The 19,646-nt window shown below is 43.6% G+C and overlaps 1 protein-coding gene across 1 annotated transcript in view; it reads left to right on the forward strand.

Annotated features, from left to right (window-relative positions):
• The window catches only part of steap2 (STEAP family member 2, metalloreductase), a 48,529-nt gene extending 35,762 nt beyond the window's left edge, over positions 1–12,767 (forward strand). The window contains exons 6-7 of the mRNA XM_078234881.1: positions 1,880–2,044; positions 11,269–12,767. Of these exons, the coding sequence (XP_078091007.1) occupies positions 1,880–2,044; positions 11,269–11,553 (450 nt within the window). The 3' untranslated portion in view covers positions 11,554–12,767. The remainder of the gene's footprint in view (positions 1–1,879; positions 2,045–11,268) is intronic.
• Positions 12,768–19,646: the final 6,879 nt, after the last annotated feature.

Here is a 19,646-nt window from a genome sequence, read left to right on the forward strand (position 1 = left end):
AGACCTTCTTTGCAAAAGAACATTCCACAAGGAGGTGTGCAACCGTCTCTTGCCCCGACCTCGCAACCATTTCAACGGCAGCGTGCGGTGGTGCAGAGACTTCAGGTGTGCATAAAGATTCTGACGGGGAGTGTCATTCTCACCACCAGCCAAGCTAGGTCTTGGTGCTTGTTTGAAAGTTCCGGTGATGAGGTGTTTCTGCTAAATGATTCTGACAGTCTGCTCAGGGAGTTATCCGACAGGAACCACCATCTCCTTTTCCCTCAGGGGCTCAAGGACATTACGTGCAGACCACTGCCTGATCGCCTTGTGGTCAAAGGTGTTTTTTGGTTGAACAAATGTTTCCACGAGGGACAGATGATACGTTGCAGCCCAACTACTTGGAGTGTTGTGCGGCAAAGTGGCCAGAACCGTCCTTTGCAACACTAGAGATGGATAGAACCTCAGTACATGGTGGCACTCGATGTTTGCATACTGAGGATCTACACACAGTTGGTGCAATCACACACTAAGGTGGCCATCAGGATGAGGGCAGCGTTGGGTACACTTTATCCTCCCTTATCTCGAGATTTGTGCATGGTATCCCTTCAGAGACGATCCATCTTGGATCTCCAGAAGAACCTGAAGATGGCTTGGGTGACTGCTGTGGCGCAGGATGGGGATATGGGCAGACTTGCGCTGCATACAGCAACCCCGAGAATACCTCACGCCTGATGAGCAGAAATTGCACATGCTGCTCATTGCTGAGGGTGAAGAATTTTTCCCTGAAGACTGGGGTCCCTCCCTGCTGCTGAATGCTTAGCTGTGCATGTTTAAAAGAAGGTGTTTAAGAGAAGGTGTTAGCTAGAGTGGAGAGGTTGAAAATTGCACCGCTGAGATCAAATCAGCATTATACAGTAACTGATGTCACTATCTGCCAACCCTGCATACTGTGAATGAACAGTCCTAATGCCCATGCTAACAAGGTGCGTCAGAAATGTACAGAGCAGTTGCAAGTTTGTATCCAAAATATCACCCATGATGCAAACAAATATGGCACTATTGTGACCCAGATTGCCAGACATCTGTCTTGCCTAGTATATGGTTAATAACAAATAAGTATCTGTGGGGAGACATTATTTCAAATCAAATGTTTTTACGTTCAGAAAAAGATTTGCACTGATACAATATATCACATTTTTCAAAAATATCACATGTACAAAACTCGCTTTAAAGTTCGGTAAAGTAGGAAGACACAGTGTTGATCATGTCAGGTAGAGGGAAAGGTGGTAAAGGGCTCGGGAAAGGCGGAGCCAAGTGGCACCGTAAGGTACTCCGTGACAATATTCAAGGCATTACCAAGCCTGCTATTAGGCATCTGGCTCGCCGCAGAGGCATCAAGCATATCTCCGGTTTGATCTACGAGGAGGTCCGCGGGGTGTTGACGGTATTTTGGAGAATGTGATCAGGGACTCGTTAACCTACACTGAACACGCCAAGCGCAAAACGGTGACCGCCATGGATGTGGTGTACGCGCTACAGCGCCAGGGGCGGACCCTGTATGGCTTTGGTGGTTGAGGACAGTGTAAAGGGGAACAGAGACTTAAAAACCAAAGTAGGAAGACACAGTGGCCCAAATGCTATGTATCCGTTTCCCTGTTGATCTGCCCTGAAGTATTATTCCCATTATGTCATGCACAATATTTTGTTTCTGTCAAAAAATCCTAATTCCTGATCTTGGCATTGATTTAATTCCTAATTGTCTGATGTCCAATTATGAAGCTAACTTATGATTTTTTGTATTGTGTGTTTTATGCATTTGCAAATTATATTTAAGGTGGGTGGCTGGAATACAAATGCCTGAATTTGATATGTTTCATTCATTGTTGTCCTTTCATAGGTTCACGTCAACATTGAAAGTTCCTGGAATGAGGAGGAGGTGTGGAGAATGGAAATGTATATCTCCTTTGGAATTATGAGTCTGGGTCTACTCTCATTGCTAGCAGTTACATCAATTCCTTCAGTCAGCAGTTCTTTGAATTGGAGGGAGTTCAGCTTTATTCATGTATGTTTCTCTTTCATTTCATTTCTTAATAATGAGGAACATTTTGCATTAAAAAGAAACATGATAACAGGCAAATTATTTTACTGATTATTTAGTGAGACATGAATCAACCTAACATGAACTAAGAAATACTAAGTAGCTTAGAGTCAGAGTTGGTAGACAAAATGCATGATTGTTCCTTGAGCCAGTGTGTTAAGGAAGTCATGAGAAAAGCAGTGCTTATCGTGATTTGGTACTCGTGGGCAGAATTTACGCCAGTGGGATTTTAGGGACAGGATTAGGCCCTGTTCTCTGCCCCCTACCGGCCTGAATCCCCCGGCGGACTCTGTGATGTACAGAGTGTCAGAAATTCAACTGACTAAATGTGCCCAAAAACAGATGGGAATATCTCCTATTTTCCCACCCGTTTGGCACTTAGTTTTTTTTGGGTGGGAAAATCGCCCCCATGCTTCAAGTAGAAGGACAGCAATCTTCATCAGTCTGCTCTTAGTGAGAGGTCTTTATTGAACTGATCTTAAGATGTCTTCCTCAAGATGCAGCCTCATGGCATAGTCACATGATTATGGAAAGCTAGATGTGTCGATCAACTGGTTATATTCCAAAATACAGTAAGAAGTCTCACAACATCAGGTTAAAGTTTGGTAGCACAAGCCACTAGCTTTCGGAGCACTGCTCCTTCATCAGATGAGTGGGATTTCAGTTCACAAAGTTAATATAAAGACACCAAACTCAATTTACAAAATAATGGTTGGAATGCGAGTCTTTACAGGTAATCAAGTCTTAAAGGTACAGACAATGTGAGTGGAGAGAGGGTTGAGCACAGGTTAAAGAGATGTGTATTGGCTCCAGCCAGGACAGTTAGTGAGATTTTGCAAGACTAGGCAAGTGGTGGGGTGAGTGTTACAGAGAGTGTGACATGAACCCAAGATCCCGGTTGAGGCCATCCTCATGTGTGTGGAACTTGGCTATCAGTCTCTGCTCAGCGACTCTGCGTTGTCATGTGTCGTGAAGGCCGCCTTGGAGAACGCTTACCCGAAGATCAGAGGCCGAATGCCCGTGACCGCTGAAGTGTCCCCCAACAGGAAGAGAATACTCTTGCCTGGTGAATGTCGAGCGGTGTTCATTCATCCGTTGTCATTGCGTCTGCATGGTCTCCCCAATGTACCATGCCACGGGACATCCTTTCCTGCAGCGTATCAGGTAGACAATGTTGGCCGAGTTGCAAGTGTATGTACCGTGTACCTGGTGAATGGTGTTCTCACGTGAGATGATGGCATCCGTGTCGATGATCCGGCACGTCTTGCAGAGGTTGCTGTGGCAGGGTTGTGTGGTGTCGTGGTCACTGTTCTCCTGAAGGCTGGGTAGTTTGCTGTGGACAACGAGGAAGACTACAGACAGTTACCCGCAGATCCGACCAAATAACACACCTGTCAACTCAACAGACTGATCAAGACATTTGATCTGGACCTTCAGAGCACCCTCCGCGCTCTCATCCCACATACTCCCCGCGTTGGAGATCTCTATTGCCTCCCGAAAATACACAAGACAAACACACCCGGCCGTCCCATTGTATCGGGCAATGGGATCCTGTGCGAGGACCTCTCCGACTACGTCGAGGGCATCCTGAAACCCATTGTACAAAGAACCCCCAGCTTTTGTCGCGACACTACGGACTTCGTACAGAAACTCAGCACGCATGGAGCAGTTGAACCAGGAACACTCCTCATCACAATGGATGTCTCGACACTCTACACCAGCATCCCCCACGATGATGGCATTGCTGCAACTGCATCAGTACTCAACGCCGACAACTGTCAATCTCCAGATGCAATTTTACAACTCATCCGCTTCATCCTGGACCACAATGTCTTCACCTTCAACAACCAGTTCTTCATCCAGACACATGGAACAGCCATGGGGACCAAATTCACACCTCAATATGCCAACATCTTCATGCACAGGTTCGAACAAGACCTCTTCACGGCACAGGACATTCAACTGATGCTATACACTAGATACATCGATGACATTTTTTTCCTTTGGACTCATGGTGAACAATCACTGAAACAACTCTATGATGACATCAACAAGTTCCATCCCACCATCAGACTCATCATGGACTACTCTCTGGAATCGGTTGCATTCTTGGACACACACGTCTCCATCAAGGACGGTCACCTCAGCTCTTCGCTGTACCGCAGGCCCATGGATGACCTCACGATGCTCCACTTCTCCAGCTTCCACCCGAAACACGATAAATAAGCCATCCCCTACGGACAAGCCCTCCATATACACAGGATCTGCTCAGATGAGGAGGATCGCAACAGACACCTCCAGACTCTGAAAGGTGCTCTCATAAGAACAGGATATGGCGCTCGACTCATCGATTGACAGTTCCGACGCGCCACAGCGAAAAACCGCACCAACCTCCTCAGAAGACAAACACTGGACACGGCGGACAGAGTACCCTTTGTCGTCCAGTACTTCCCCGGAGCAGAGAAGCTACAACATCTTCTCCGGAGCCTTCAACATGTCATTGATGAAGACGAACATCTCGCCAACGCCATCCCACACCCCCACTTCTTGCCTTCAAACAACCGCACAATCTCAAACAGACCATTGTCCGCCGCAAACTACCCAGCCTTCAGGAGAACAGTGACCACGATACCACACAACTCTGCCACAGCAACCTGTGCAAGATGTGCCGGATCATCGACACGGATGCCATCATCTCACGTGAGAACACCATCCACCAGGTACACGGTACATACACTTGCAAGTCAGCCAACGTTGTCTACCTGATACGCTGCAGGAAAGGATGTCCCAAGGCATGGTACATTGGGGAGGCCATGCAGACGCTACGACAAAGGCTGAATGAACACCGCTCGACAATGACCAGGCAAGAGTGTTCTCTTCCTGTTGGGGAACACGTCAGCGGTCACAGGCATTCAGCCTCTGATCTTCGGGTAAGCGTTCTCCAAGGCGGCCTTCACGACACACGACAACGCAGAGTCGCTGAGCAGAGACTGATAGCCAAGTTCCACACACATGAGGACGGCCTCAACCGGGATCTTGGGTTCATGTCACACTATCTGTACCCCCACCACTTGCCTGGGCTTGCAAAATCTCACTAACTGTCCTGGCTGGAGCCAATACACATCTCTTTAACCTGTGCTTAACCCTCTCTCCACTCACATTGTCTGTACCTTTAAGACTTGATTACCTGTAAAGACTCGCATTCCAATCATTATTTTGTAAATTGAGTTTGTGTCTTTATATGCCCTGTTTGTGAACTGAAATCCCACTCCCTGACGAAGGAGCAGCAAGCGCTCCGAAAGCTAGTGGCTTGTGCTATCAAATAGACCTGTTGGACTTTAATCTGGTGTTGTGAGACTTCTTACTGTGTTTACCCCAGTCCAACGCTGGCATTTCCACATCATATATTTCAAAACCCTTGCACCCAGTGTCTGGGAATTGAGTTATGGGCTAAAGACTGAAGAAACTTGGGGCAAGGGTTTATGGCCTCACTTGTCCCGAAACCTTAAGATCCCAGCCGAGGAACCTTTTCATAGTCCGCCCCTTGCCCACTCCAATTCCCATGGCCTGCGGGATGGTAAAATTCCAGCCTTGGATTTGTAAGCATTTAAAGATGCATCTGCGAAGTCTTCGTATGGGGATTTAGAAGATTGTTCAAGAAATAGAAAAAGTTAACACTATTTAAATTAAATTGCAGGAGTAAAGGTAAGGGAACAGATTCAAACTTCAGAAGCTAACTTTAGGAATGAAATCACACCAAGAATGATCAACAGGAAAGACGGGTCAATAGGGTGGTGAAAAAGACATATGGCACACTTGCCTTTATCAATTGGGGTATAGATTACAAAAGCAGAGAATTCATGATGGAGTTGTGTGGCAATTTGATGAGGCCACAGCTAGAGTACTGCGTGTAGTTCTGGTCGCCACATTATAGGAAGGACGTGATCGCACTGGAAGGGGTGCAGAGGTGATTCACCAGGATGTTGCCTGGGATGGACCATTTAAATTATAAAGAGAGATTGGATAGGCTTGGGTTGTTTTCTCTGGGGCAACCTGATTGAGGTGCTCAAGATTATGAGGGGCATGGATAGGGTGGATAGATCTACATCCATGCCATCATCCTTTAAAAGGTACCTGGATGAGGACTTGGCACGCCATAACATTCAGGGCTATGGGCCAAGTGCTGACAAGTAGAATTAGGTGGGCAGATCAGGGCCTTTCATGCGTTGGTGCAGACTCGATGGGCTGAAGGGCTTCTTCTGCACTGTAGTATTCTGTGATTTTTGTAATGTAAAAATATAGTGGAGGTAAAGACCTTGACATCATTTAGGAACAGATGCAACACTTTGTGGCTGGATGAACTAAAATAAGTGAAATTACCTTTTTCATCACTTGCCATTCAGAATAAGAGCCACTGAACTTCTTGGAGAATGTCATGCATTCTGTGGGAAATCTTGGGGAAGCGATGAGGGTCTCAGCTATTGGCTGGGGAGCCAGCGAGGGCCCACTGTATCCCAATGTGCACTTCAAATTCAAACCTTCAGAGAAAGTATTATTTATTGCACATTTTTAATTGAAACAATTTAAAGTGTTTATTGAATCATTTTTATGTAGAGAAAGATAATGATCCATGCCTCACACCATCACAAATACAGTTCCTAAGCACAGGATTGTAACCCTTCAATGTAAAAATAGGAAGTGCCGTGTTCAGGCGGGACTTTAGATTTTCAGGCTCATCTACCATTTTTGTCACAATGTAGAGGCTCTCGGTCGTGACAAAAATCTGGGCCATTGCTTTCGGTCCCAGCTCCAAATTCTGTTCCCTAGCAACCGATTCCATCTCTCTCCTGGGCAACAGTCTGAGATTAAGGCAGTCTATTTGCAATCTTAATTTCTGACCCCCGATGCGCTTCTGAATTCACATCCATGCCATCACTAAGACTGACTATTTTCACCTGTGTAACATTACCTGACTTCGCCCCTGCCTCAGCTCATCTGCTGCTGAAACCATCTTTCACGCCACTGTTTCTTTAGACTTAACTGTTCTAACACACTCCTGGCTGGTCTCCCACATTCTCCATAAACTTGATGTCATCCAAATTCTGCTGCCCATGTCTCAGCTTGCACCAAGTCTTGCTCTCCTATCACCTCTGTGCTCACTGACCTACATTGATCAAGCAAGGTCTTGATGTTAAACTTCTTATCCTTGTTTTAAAATTGACAAGGTGGATATGAAGGGCTTTTGTTTGTTCCCAACTTCTTTCCACAGGTAAATAGCGGAAATAATTGATTTTGGATAAATGTGAACTGTGGATACCTTCAGACAGGTAAAACCTGCACACCTAGACACATAAGTGACAGCATTAGGATTTGTTTAAATTGAGTGCTTGCACCTATCTGTCATGCAATGGATCTCTAATATATGGTCATGGACAAAAGATACAGCACAGTTTTAAGGATTTCAAAAACTTCCCTAATTTAATTTGTCCAATAGGACCATGACCAAAGCAGTGCACAGTAATTTTCTGAGAAATCCGACGAGGGTGTGATACAGCAGAATAGGCCTCCCTTTGCAGCACCCATTTTATACAGATGCTTAGCCAATTGGGTACATATTAAGGCTAAAGTATGAGGAGCACAGCTCATCTAAATTCAGTTTGCTCTTTAATGAGCCTTTCGAACAAAGAATTCCCCAATTGTATAGTCATGTGCTGTACAGATCAGGCCTCGGGCATCTGGCTTATAGTGCGAGACTCCAGTGCCCGATTATATCGCAACAGTCCACGTGTGGAGATCACGGCTGCATTTTATTGTTCCAGTAATGTATAAAAGTCAAGTGCTTAGGTCAGGGGACTATTCAGCCACCATATTGTGTCGAGGTCGAACAGTTTGTTTATTAACAAAAATTAACAAGTTTATCTTTTCCTTCCCCTTCTTGCATTATCAATTTGAAAACAAGGATGAGAAGTTGCGAGAGTCCATTATCAAGGATTTCATAACTCGGCATTTGGAAGGCAGTGGTATAATCAGACAAAGTCAGCATGGATTTACAGAAGGGAAATCATACTTGATGAATCTATTGGAATTCTTTGAGAATGTAACTAGTAGAGTTGACTGAGGAGAACCATTGGGTGTGGTTTATTTAGACTTTCAGAAGGCTTTCAACAAGGTCTCACATAACAGACTACTATGTAAAGTTAAAGCACTTGGGATTGCAGGTAATGTCTTGAGATGGATAGAAAGCTGGTTAGCAGATAGGAAGCAAAGAGTTTGCATAAATGGGTCTATTTCTGATTGGCAGTCAGTGACTAGTGGGGTTCCGCAGGGGTCTGCGCTCGGACCCCAACTATTCACATTATATATTAATGATTTGGAAGAGGGAACTGAATGTATTATCTCCAAATTTGCAGATGATACAAAGTTGGGTGGGAGGGTGAGCTTTGAGGAGGATTCAGAGATGCTTCAGCATGATCAGCACGGCAGATGCAGTATAATGTGGATAAATGTGAGGTTATCCACTTTGGTAGCAATAATAGGAAGACAGATTATTACTGGGTGCAAATTGAGAGAGGTGGATACTCAGCAAGTCCTTGGAGTCCTCGTGCAACAGTTACTAAAAGTAAGCACGCAGGTACAGCAGGCAGTAAAGAAGGCAAATGTATGCTGGCCCTCATAGCGAGAGGATTTTAGTATAGGGATAGGGATGTTTTGCTGCATTTCTATAGGGCAGTGGTGAGGCCACACCTGGAATATTGTGTGCAGTTTTGGTGTCCTTATCTGAGGAAGGATGTCCTTGCTATAGAGGGAATAGAATCATAGAAACCCTACAGTGCAGAAGGAGGCCATTCGGCCCATCGAGTCTGCACCGACCACAATCCCACCCAGACCCTACCCCATATCCCTACATATTTACCCACTAATCCCTCAAACCTATGCATCTCAGGACTCTAAGGGGCAATTTTTAGCATGACTAATCAACCTAACCCGCACATCTTTGGACTGTGGGAGGAAACCGGAGCACTCAGAGGAAACCCACACAGACACGAGGAGAATGTGCAAACTCCACACAGACAGTGACCCAAGCCGGGAATTGAACCCAGGTCCCTGGAGCTGTGAAGCAGCAGTGCTAACCACTGTGCTACCGTGCTGCCCATTATAGCAAAGGTTTACCAGGCTGATTCCTGGGATGGGAGATCTGTCATATGAGGAGAGACTAAATCGGTTCAGATTATATTCTCTGCACTTTAGAAAAGTGAGGGGATCTCACTGAAACTCATAAAATTCTAACAGGGTTAGACAAGGTAGATTCAGAAAGAATGTTCCCAATGGTGGGGGAGTGCAGAACCAAGGGTCGTAGTTTGAGGATAAGAGGTAAGCCTTTTAGGACTGGGGTGAGGAGAAATTTCTTCACCCAGAATGTGTGGAATTCACTACCACAGAAAATAGTTGAGGCCAACTGCCTGAAAGGGTTCTGGAATCAGATTCAATAGAACTTTCAAAAGTCAAGCTTATGAGGAAATAATGGGCTACATTGGGATAGCTTTACACAACAATCTTAGGCACAATGGGCTGAATGGCCTGCTTCTATGCTGTGGGCTCTTTTAAATCTACCTGGTTAGAAACTACACTCTACCAGTCTGGGATCTGTAATAAAGTGTAGCCCTAAGATAAATATGGATTCTACTTCCAGGATTGACTATTGGTCAAAGTAATGAGGAAGAAACAACCCACAACCATTGTTAGGCAAAAAAGTCAACTCACCCTATCCCACAATGTTCATGGATCTTTTAAAAATTCAGGATTTGTCCCCGCATCTTTGCCAAACACTACTCCATTTCTCCTTGGACCATACCTTATGTATATACCAAGTTTCATTGTGGGTGGCACAGTGGTTAGCGCTGTTGCCTCACAGCGCCAGGGACCTGGGTTCAATTCCGGCCTCGGGTCACTGTCTGTGTGGAGTTTGCACATTCTCCCTGTGTGGGTTTCCTCCGGGTGCTCCGGTTTCCTCCCACACTCCAAAGATGTGCGGGTTGGGTTGATTGGCCATACTAAATTAACCCTAGTATCAGAGGGATTAGCAGGGTAAATATGAGAGGTTACAGGAATAGGGCCTGGGCGGGATTGTGGTCTGTGCAGACTCAATGGGCCAAATGGCCTATGGGATTCTCTGATTCTCTTCTATGAAATCCGTCTATTATTCTTTGAGATATATTGTTTACAGACAAACAAACTAAGAGGACAAAAACATTACCTCTGCCCACTTTCAGACAAGAGAAGGCATGAAAGAAAAATATTTTGTCTATAATTGGATGGGGGTGGTGGGGGAATAAAGGTTTTTAAGCATTAAAACATCAGAATATATTTAGCATAATACTGCAGTAATCTTTCATCTAACGAGCATTAATATTGTAAAATTATGAACATCCTCAGCTTTGTGAGCTGACATCTGAAGAATTGCCAAGCCAGGGGAAATTTCTGAGGTTACTGTGACATTCTTAGGTTGAGTTGCTGTAATTTACTTTTCCATAAAATTCATTTGAACAGACTGTTCAAAGCATAACCATTTAAGGCCTACAGTACATCACACAACAGTGGATGAATTGACATTGGACTCTAACCAAACTAGAAAAAATCCACGAAATAATGTAATGTATGAATCGCACAGAAATTTTTATATAAATTTATAAAACATATGGAACAGATGCATATTTTCCATTATTATATTCTTGGGCTATGGATGTTGGCTATTCCTGTAAGCAGCCCTTGCATCTCCTATGGATCAGAGTGAACCTTTTATCTCCCTAATACCTAGGTACCCATAATGAAACCTCAGGATACAAAAGGAAATCTCAGGGATAATAACCCGGCTACGTGTTCTCTGCAAATTCAGCAAGTAACACTGTATCAAACCAAAACTATGCCTGATATAGATGCCAAGGAGACAATCATTTGACTCCATCAAAAATACTTTTTTTTTCTAAGTACCTTTTACATTTAATCCTGTCTGTGTATGCAAGACCACCAAGCCCATGATACCGAATTAAAATATTGGTTTTCATTCATCACAAGCATCTGACTCTGCTAAAAGTTACCATTCAGATAGACATTGTGCACAAAATTTAACAAAGTGAATTGATGAAAATTAATTTTACTGAGAGAATAATATCCTTTCTTTTCTCCTGAAGTCTACACTTGGTTATGTGGCCCTCCTTATCAGCACCTTTCATGTTCTGATTTATGGATGGAAACGAGCCTTTGAGGAGCAATACTACAGGTTTTACACACCACCAAACTTTGTACTAGCTCTTGTACTGCCTTTCACAGTCATCATTGGGAAACTTATCTTGTTGCTTCCGTGCATCAATAGAAGACTGAGAAAAATACGCAAGGGTTGGGAAAAGAGCCAATTCACAAATGATCCTTCAGCAATAGTGCTTCAAGCATCTCCAGAAAGAGTTACCGTTATGTGACATTTTACTAATAGATAATTCCATTTAAAACCATTCAACCTTATGAAATTAAGACTGCTGTGTCAAGTTTGTTTAATAATGTTGTAAGTTAGTGACAAGTCATCTTAGAAACCCCGGTTGTATTTTGTGGCCTGCTGTCTAATGATGGAGTATATATTAAGTGTGTAGAAGCGAATCGTATGAGAGGATCCATGGTAATCGCACAGGTTGAACTCAGTTCATAAGTAGCAGGTTATGAATTCAATCCTCTATTTTGTTTGTGCCAATTTTTAAATTTAACACATTAAATGAACTCAGTATTAAAATGATCTAATGCAGTGATTAAAAATGGTGAAGAGTTTTAGTAATGTGATGTCTGGATCCTGTCAGGAGAATCTGTTAAATGTTTTTACTTCCTGCCCTGTTGCTTTTCTGGAAGAAAAGATGGTGAACTTGTTTTCATCTTAACAATACCAAGAATGCTGATTGAATTCTGAACTCCAAATGCCACGCTATTCAGACATGTAAAGCAATTAATGTTTTTTAAAAACTTAAATTATTGGATACACATGATTTTTGAAGTTGCTGAGGAAAATGAATCCTGCTCAACACGTAACGATGGTGTTGCATTGTACAGTTTGACGAGGTCCCTGGTTCGAGCCCTAGTTTGTATTGTCATTTGTTTTATTTAATTCTCTGCTTCTGGTAAATTCAAATCAGCATTTCATTATAGTTCTCTTTTTACGTGTGTTCAAGAGTGTTTATTAAACATAGCTCCTTCAATTTGCAATGTCTTTAAATCCTGTGAGAATAGTTGAACAATAAAGGCAGTTAACTCTTTTTTGTAGGATTAAATGACATTTGAGCAACTGATGTAACAAAAAAGAAATTTATTTTTGTTCAAATGTTGCTTTCAGTAGAATAAGAATTCAGACCAACCAACATAAGATCCACATGTGTAAATTATTATATGACACTTGGTGTAACAACTTAGACCAGATTTTCAAAGGAATTATTTACCATGGAGTAAGTGGAATATCATTATTACACAAGCCCAGCACAATCTTGGCACATCAGTAATGTGCAGTGTTCATAATTATACTATAATTGTTTATGTCAAAGTGTAACAAGTTATGTATATCTAGACATTAACCTTATCATTTTTCATAAAATCCATCAATGTTATAATTTACATTTTAGTCTTTGTTGATTGAACTGCTCATTAAATGTAATAAAAATTGACATTGCCAAGCTCTTTTTGTTTCTAAACAAATATTAACAAAGTTAGTGATGAGAAACCTGCTTTGTATCCATTGTATCCAGAATTGTTTCACAATTAGTACCTACATGACCATTTTCACGTACATGTTGCACAATTCCTGGTGTTAATTTTGATTCTATCTATTTATTACTATCTCCACGAGACAAGTAGAACAGTGCTTCTGCATTTTAATCACTGGGGCTAGCTGGCTAGAAATCTGTGCAAAATGTATTTTGCTGACAACCAAGTTTGCAAAAAGAATCATAGAAATTATAGAAACCCTATAGTGCAGAAGGAGGCTATTCGGCCCATCGAGCTTGCACCGACAACAGTCCCACCCAGGTCCTATTCCTGTAACCCCACGTATTTAGACTGTTAAATTGCCCCTTAGGATCAGGGGGATTATCATGGCCAATCCACCTAACCCGCACATCTTTGGCCAGGATTCTCTGACCTTGTCTGCAGCTGGGATTCTCCGGTCCTGCTGCTGTGAATCAAGATTTGGCTGAGTGCCAAATCTCCGTTGTCACTGGCAACGGTGGCAGGGCATCCGACATCGGGAAATTCCGGCCTATGCAGCATACATAGGGATTGGGAAGCATCAATATAAACCTTTCTGCTGTCTGAATTTGCCTTTGATTACTGTGAAGTACCTCAGGGATGGCATGGTGGCACAGTGGTTAGCACTGCTGTCTCACAGCGCCAGGAACCCAAGTTCGATTCCTGGCTAGGGTCACTGTCTGTGTGGCGTTTGCACGTTCTCCCCATATCTGTGTGGGTTTCCTCTGGGTGCTCTGGTTTCCCCTCCGTCCAGAAAACATGCTGGTTAGGTACATTGGCCACACTAAATTGCCCCTCAGTGTACCCAAACAGGCGCCAGAGTGTGGCGACTAGGGTATTTTCACAACTTCATTGCAGTGTTAATGTAAGCCTACTTGTGGCAATAATAAATAAACTTAATAAACTTGGTGTTCAATTATGTTAAAGATGCTATATAAATGCCAAATTTTTTAATTAATGGTATAACTTTACATGAAACTTTGTCTTTCTGAGTAGTATCATGTTGCCACATCAGCACTGATGCAAAACATATTCAGATATGAATCAAAGGAAAAGTGGCTTTACATAGCTTTGCAGCCTGATAATGATCTGAGCCAGAATGCGTGAATGCCAACCGGTACAAGATCCGTTTGGCCTTAACACCATGTGATGTATAAACCCAATGTTACATGGAACCAGGGTGGAAAAAAGAATTTGCATCGATTGGACTTTCAACTCAATTTACAGACTTACGACAGAGGCCGCAATTCTGTGGTCTTGCACACCCCTCTATCACTCCCAATGAGAATGGTGAATATGACGCTCAGCCAAATCCCCATTCTCTGCAGCAGAACTGGAGAATCCCAGCCGCGGACGAGGTTGGAGAATCCTGGCTGTAGTCATCTTTATATTTCTCTCTTGCTTCGCCTAGTTTGTCATCACCTTTCAATTCTCAATGTCACTTTATTGTCCATATGGAAATTCATTTTGGACATGTCGTTAAAAAACAATTATATATTGTTATGGTCCTAGCTCAGACGCCCCCCCACATTTTTGATAACATCTGGCTAAGTCCAATAACCTTTTAGAACAAAGATCAAAGAAAATTACAACACCAGAACAGGCCCTTCAGCCCTCCAAGCCTGCACTGACCATGCTGCCCGACTGAACTAAAACTCCCTACCCTTCCGGGGGCCATATCCCCCATTCCCATCCTATTCATGTATTTGTCAAAACGCCCCTTAAAAGTTACTATCATACTTGCTTCCGCTACTTCCCCTGGCAGTGAGTTCCAGGTACCCACCACCCCCTGTGTAAAAAAAACGTGTCTCGTACATCTCCTTGCCCTTTGAACCTTAAACCCATGTCCCCTAGTAATTGACTCTTCCACCCTGGGAAAAAGCTTCTGACTATCCACTCTGTCCAAGCCCCTCATAATCTTGTAGACTTCTATCAGGTCACCCCTCATCCTCCGTCGTTCCAGTGCGAACAAACCAAGTTTCTCCAACCTCTCCTCATAGCTAATGCCCTCCATACCAGGCAACATCCTGGTAAATCTTTTCTATACTCCAAAGCCTCCAATCTTTCTGGTAGTGTGGCAACCAGAATTGAACAGTATATTCCAAGTGCAGCCTCACTAAGGTTCTATAAAGCTGCAACATGACTTGGCAATTTTTAATCTCAATTCCCCGGCTGATGAAGGCAAGCATGCCATATGCTTCTTGACTACCTTCTCCACCTGCATTGCCACTTTCAGTGACCTGTGTACCTGTACACCCAGATCCCTCTGTCTATCAATATTCTTAAAGGTTCTGCAATTTATTGTATATTTCCTATCTGTATTAGACCTGCATTATCTCATATTTGTCTGGATTAAACTCCACCTGCCATCTCTCCGCCCAAGTCTCCAATGGATCTGTATCCTCTGATGGTCCTCATCGCTATCCGCAAATCCACCAACCTTTGTGACGTCTGCAAACTTACTAATCAAACTAGTAACATTTTCCTCCAAATCATTTATATATATTGTAAACAGTAATACAAACTTTTGTTTAAAGTAGACCAAGCTTGAGATTCAACACACTTGCTACAGGGATAAAACCACATGACTCCACAGGTTTTTGAACAAAGAAAAATAAACTTTACTATACTGTGGGAGAGAACGTCCATATGGAATGAGACGCAGCCAGAATGAGTGTGGGTATCAGATTTGGGGCTGAGTTGGAATTGAATTAGTAAGTCTTTTTTTCTTTTGTAAGTTCAGTAGTCTAGTTTAAAGATCAATAAGGAGCTGACCTAGCTAGCTGAGTGGCAGTTAACTGCCAGTCACCTGAAGCCTGATTAGGACCTCAACAGGTGTGAATACTTTTGAAATTTAACTGATGTGTGGGTCACTCAGTTCATAGAAACATAGAAAATAGGAGTAGGAAGTGGCCATTCAGCTCCTGAACCTGCTACGCCATTCATTATGATCATGGCTGATCATCCAACTCACGAGCCTGATCCTGCCTTCCCTCCATATCACTTGATTCCTTTTGGATCAAGTGCTATATCTAAATGCTTCTTGAAAACATTCAATGTTTTGGCCTCAACTCTATTTAAAAAGGGACTATTGAAAGTGTACAAACAGTGAGCTTTGTGCACGAACCTGTGGGAGAGAACATCCATCCAGAGTGAGACACAGACAGAGTGAGTGTGGGTATCAGGAATTTGGAGCAGAATAGGAATAGGGGAAGCAATGGCCGAGTGGTATTATCACGAGACAATTAATCCAGAAACTCAGCAAATGTTCTGGGCACATGGGTTCAAATCCCGCCATGGCAGATGTTGGAATTTGAATTCAATAAAAACAAAATCTGGAATTAAGAATCTACTGAAGACCATGAAACCATTGTTAATTGTTGCAAAAACCCATCTTGTTCACTAATGTCCTTTAGGGAAGGAAATCTGCCGTCCTTACCAGGTCTGGTCTACATGTGACTCCAGAGCCACAGCAATGTGGTTGACTCACAACTGTCCTCGGGCAACTAGGGATGGGCAATAAATGCTGGCCAGCCAGCAATGTCCTAAAACGAATTTTTAAAAATCAATCTAGAGGGGAAAGAGTTGCTTTTCTCCTTTTCTCTTCCTTTTCTAACTCTTAAATCTTGAGAGAGAGGTCTTGCCCTGCTGCAGCAGTAGAGAACACAAGGGAGAGAGTTGATTGGCAAGTTGTCGGTTGTGGGTAAGAATTTAATACTTTTATCACTTACAGTCTCCGAGATCTTTTTTGTGTTTTATAGTTTGTAAATATATATTTAATTATAACGAGAACCCGGAAAGAAGGGATATAATCTGATAGCAAGCATCTTTCAAAGATTTAATTTAAACGGGTAAGTCATGGCAGGAGAGCTCCAAGCCATGGTGTGCTCCTCGTGTTCCATGTGGAGAGCTGAGAACATTTCCAGTGCCCGGGGCCAGCATGTATACAGGAAGTGTCTACAGCTGCAGTTCCTGTAAGCCCAGGTTTTGGAGCTGGAGTGGTAGCTGGGGACGCTATGGAGACGGAGAGTATTGTGGATAGCACATAAAGAGAAGATGGTCACATTATAGGCTAAGATTCCTCAGACTGGGTGACTACCAGGCAGAGCAAGAGGGTGAGGTTGGCAGTAGAGGAATCTCCTGTGGTTATTCCTCTGAAAAACAGAAATGCCACTTTGGATACTGTTGAGGGGAATGACTTCTCAGGGAAAAGCAGCAACAGCCAAATTCACTGCACTATGGTTGGTTCTGCTGCAGAGGGGAGGAGTAAAAAGTTTGAGAATGTAATAGTTATAGGGAATTCAATTGTAAGGGGAATAGATAGGCATTTCTGTGCAATTGAGTCTCCAGGATGGTATGTTGCCTCCATGGTGCTAGGGTCAACAATGTCTCGGAACCTGTTGAATTCCTTCAAAGCCACTTCCATTCTGCCTTAATGACCACACACCTCCCAGGGTTTCACTCTCATCTCCTGAGACTGAATTTCTAAGTCTGCACTCCAGCATCTACTTACTGGCAAATTTCAACTCTGGCTAGCTTTACCGGGATGGCACTGGCCCTGGATTTCAGAAAGCTCCAATCTCCCAGCTATAACAAGCTATAAATGGCTCCCAGGTCTCCTTCAAAGTCTTAAGCCTTTCTAGCATGGAGCCACTGACCTTATGGCACCTTTTCAGTTCTTGGGACTTCTCCTAAGCCCTAACTATGCAGAGCTAGCTAACAACAGCACTTTTCCAGCCTGAAGCCTGCTAATAGAATCAGGTTTGTGTCATGGCCTTTCCCCCTTCTGCAGAAAACTAATTTCCCCAGAAACACAAAGATAAATTGAAACCCATTCTTAAGATCCATTCATCCCATGATGACATAGCTTACAAGGCTCACTGAATGTTTTCAAATTAAATGTAGTTTAACTCACAAAGCAAAACAATTCTCTGGACTGCGTTTCTTTGCAAGCAATGTACATGGCTCATCTCCAAGTATCCAGCTAAATCAGCCCGACTGCTGTTTTATGATCTTGCATTTCTAGCTGTTAGGTCAACATGAACTCAACCTTTTAAGTGTTTTTTAATTTTTTTTCCATGGGATGTGGGTGGCACTGGCTAGGCTGTCATTTAGTATCCATCCCTAATTTCACTTGAGAAGGTAGTGGCAAACTGCTTCTTGAACCACTGCAGTCCATTTGGTGTAGATACACCCACAATGTTATGAGGAAGGGAGTAATAGTCTATGAGCTACTTTTGTTGCATTTTTCCCATTTTCTACAGTTAAGCTTTAATCTTCTCAGAACTAAAAATACCTCTAAAATATTACTATAATCTAGGGCCGCAATATTACCTTTGTTCCCCACCGGCCAATGGAAAGGTGAGCAGGTAAGATCGCGAGAGAGCCCGAAATCAGCTTCGTGCCTGATTTCCCATCTCTCGCGATCTTACCGGCACCAGATATCCAGCGCATTCAGCCTCTCACCCGGAAAGGGCGCAAGGCTGAATATCTTGTTTAAATGAATGTAAATTCAAATTCGAATGTAATTAGCAAACATGGAACAGAATCGTCCCGGGCTCACTTGCCTCTGCGGCCTCGCTGGGGAAGATTCTTTCCAGTGAGGATTACGTATGGTTCCCCCATCAATGGGGACCAGGCGTGATGGCCTCGTCGGTAGAACCGAAGGCCACTGAGGCCCCCCCGGCAGATCAGGGGCTGGGGGTGGTTGCCCCTTTCACTGCCCCTTGGGCAGTGAAAACCTGGCAGTGCCACTCTTCCACCCTGGCACTATCCACCAGGCACTGGGCAGTGCCAAGGGGGTGGGGCCAGAGGAGCGAGCCATTCAGGGGGAGACTGTTGCCACTCTATATAGCGACCAGTGAGGAGAGGGAGGAGGGGACCACTGCCACTCTGCTCAACAATTGGTGGTGGGAAGGAGAGGGGGACCACAGCCACTCTGCAACAGCGATTGGCGGGGGGAGGGGGTTGTGATCAGTCATGGGGGGCTAGGGTGGGGCAAGTGGAGGCCGGCTATAGCAGCAGAGGCACTGACAGGTCTCTGCTGCTTGCAGAGCACCAAAATCTACACATGCACAATTGTGCCCTCTGCTGTTATCACCCGGCTTTCGGGCGATTTAAGCCCTGCCCACTCCCCCTACTGGTGAGTTTCAAGTTTGTCAAGATTTTCTTTTTGCCAGAATGTTGTAAGATTTGACTTTTAAGTCACCCAAAATAACATAAAATAATTTCTCCCATTTTCATGCTCACTTGGCACTTCAAATTGTTTTGGTGCTTATAAGAATATGAATGAATAATGGGTGGGATTTTCCAGTCATACCCTGCCTGAAACCCGAAATTCCTGCCCAAGGTCAATGGATCTCGAAATGGTCTGTCAAATTTCCCCCAATGTCACAACAACAGGAAACTGTGACTGAGATCTACCTATAACTTTAGCAGCTAACAAAAACATATTGAACTGTTTATAGAGGACCAGTTTCTTAAAAAATTCATTGACAAGAAAAGTCATTGACCAAAGATAGTTACCATCAGTCACCTGATGTCTAATATTGTAAGTTGACCACTTTTTTGGAAAATTCCTGTATGGTTTACGTGCAGACCAGTCCTGACATGTTGCATGGAATTTCACATCTGAGGGTGTCAGGGTTTAGTTCAGAAAGGAATTCTTGATAGGAAGGCATCAAAAATACAAAGTGTTGAATTGTAATCAATGGTAAAAACTATGGGAACTTCTAAGCAGCCAGTTACGCCCAACAGACACTCAAAGCCCATGGTGGAGGACAAAATGACCCCA

This window comes from Mustelus asterias, chromosome 2 (assembly GCF_964213995.1).
Source record: "Mustelus asterias chromosome 2, sMusAst1.hap1.1, whole genome shotgun sequence".
Taxonomy (NCBI): Eukaryota; Metazoa; Chordata; class Chondrichthyes; order Carcharhiniformes; family Triakidae; genus Mustelus; species Mustelus asterias.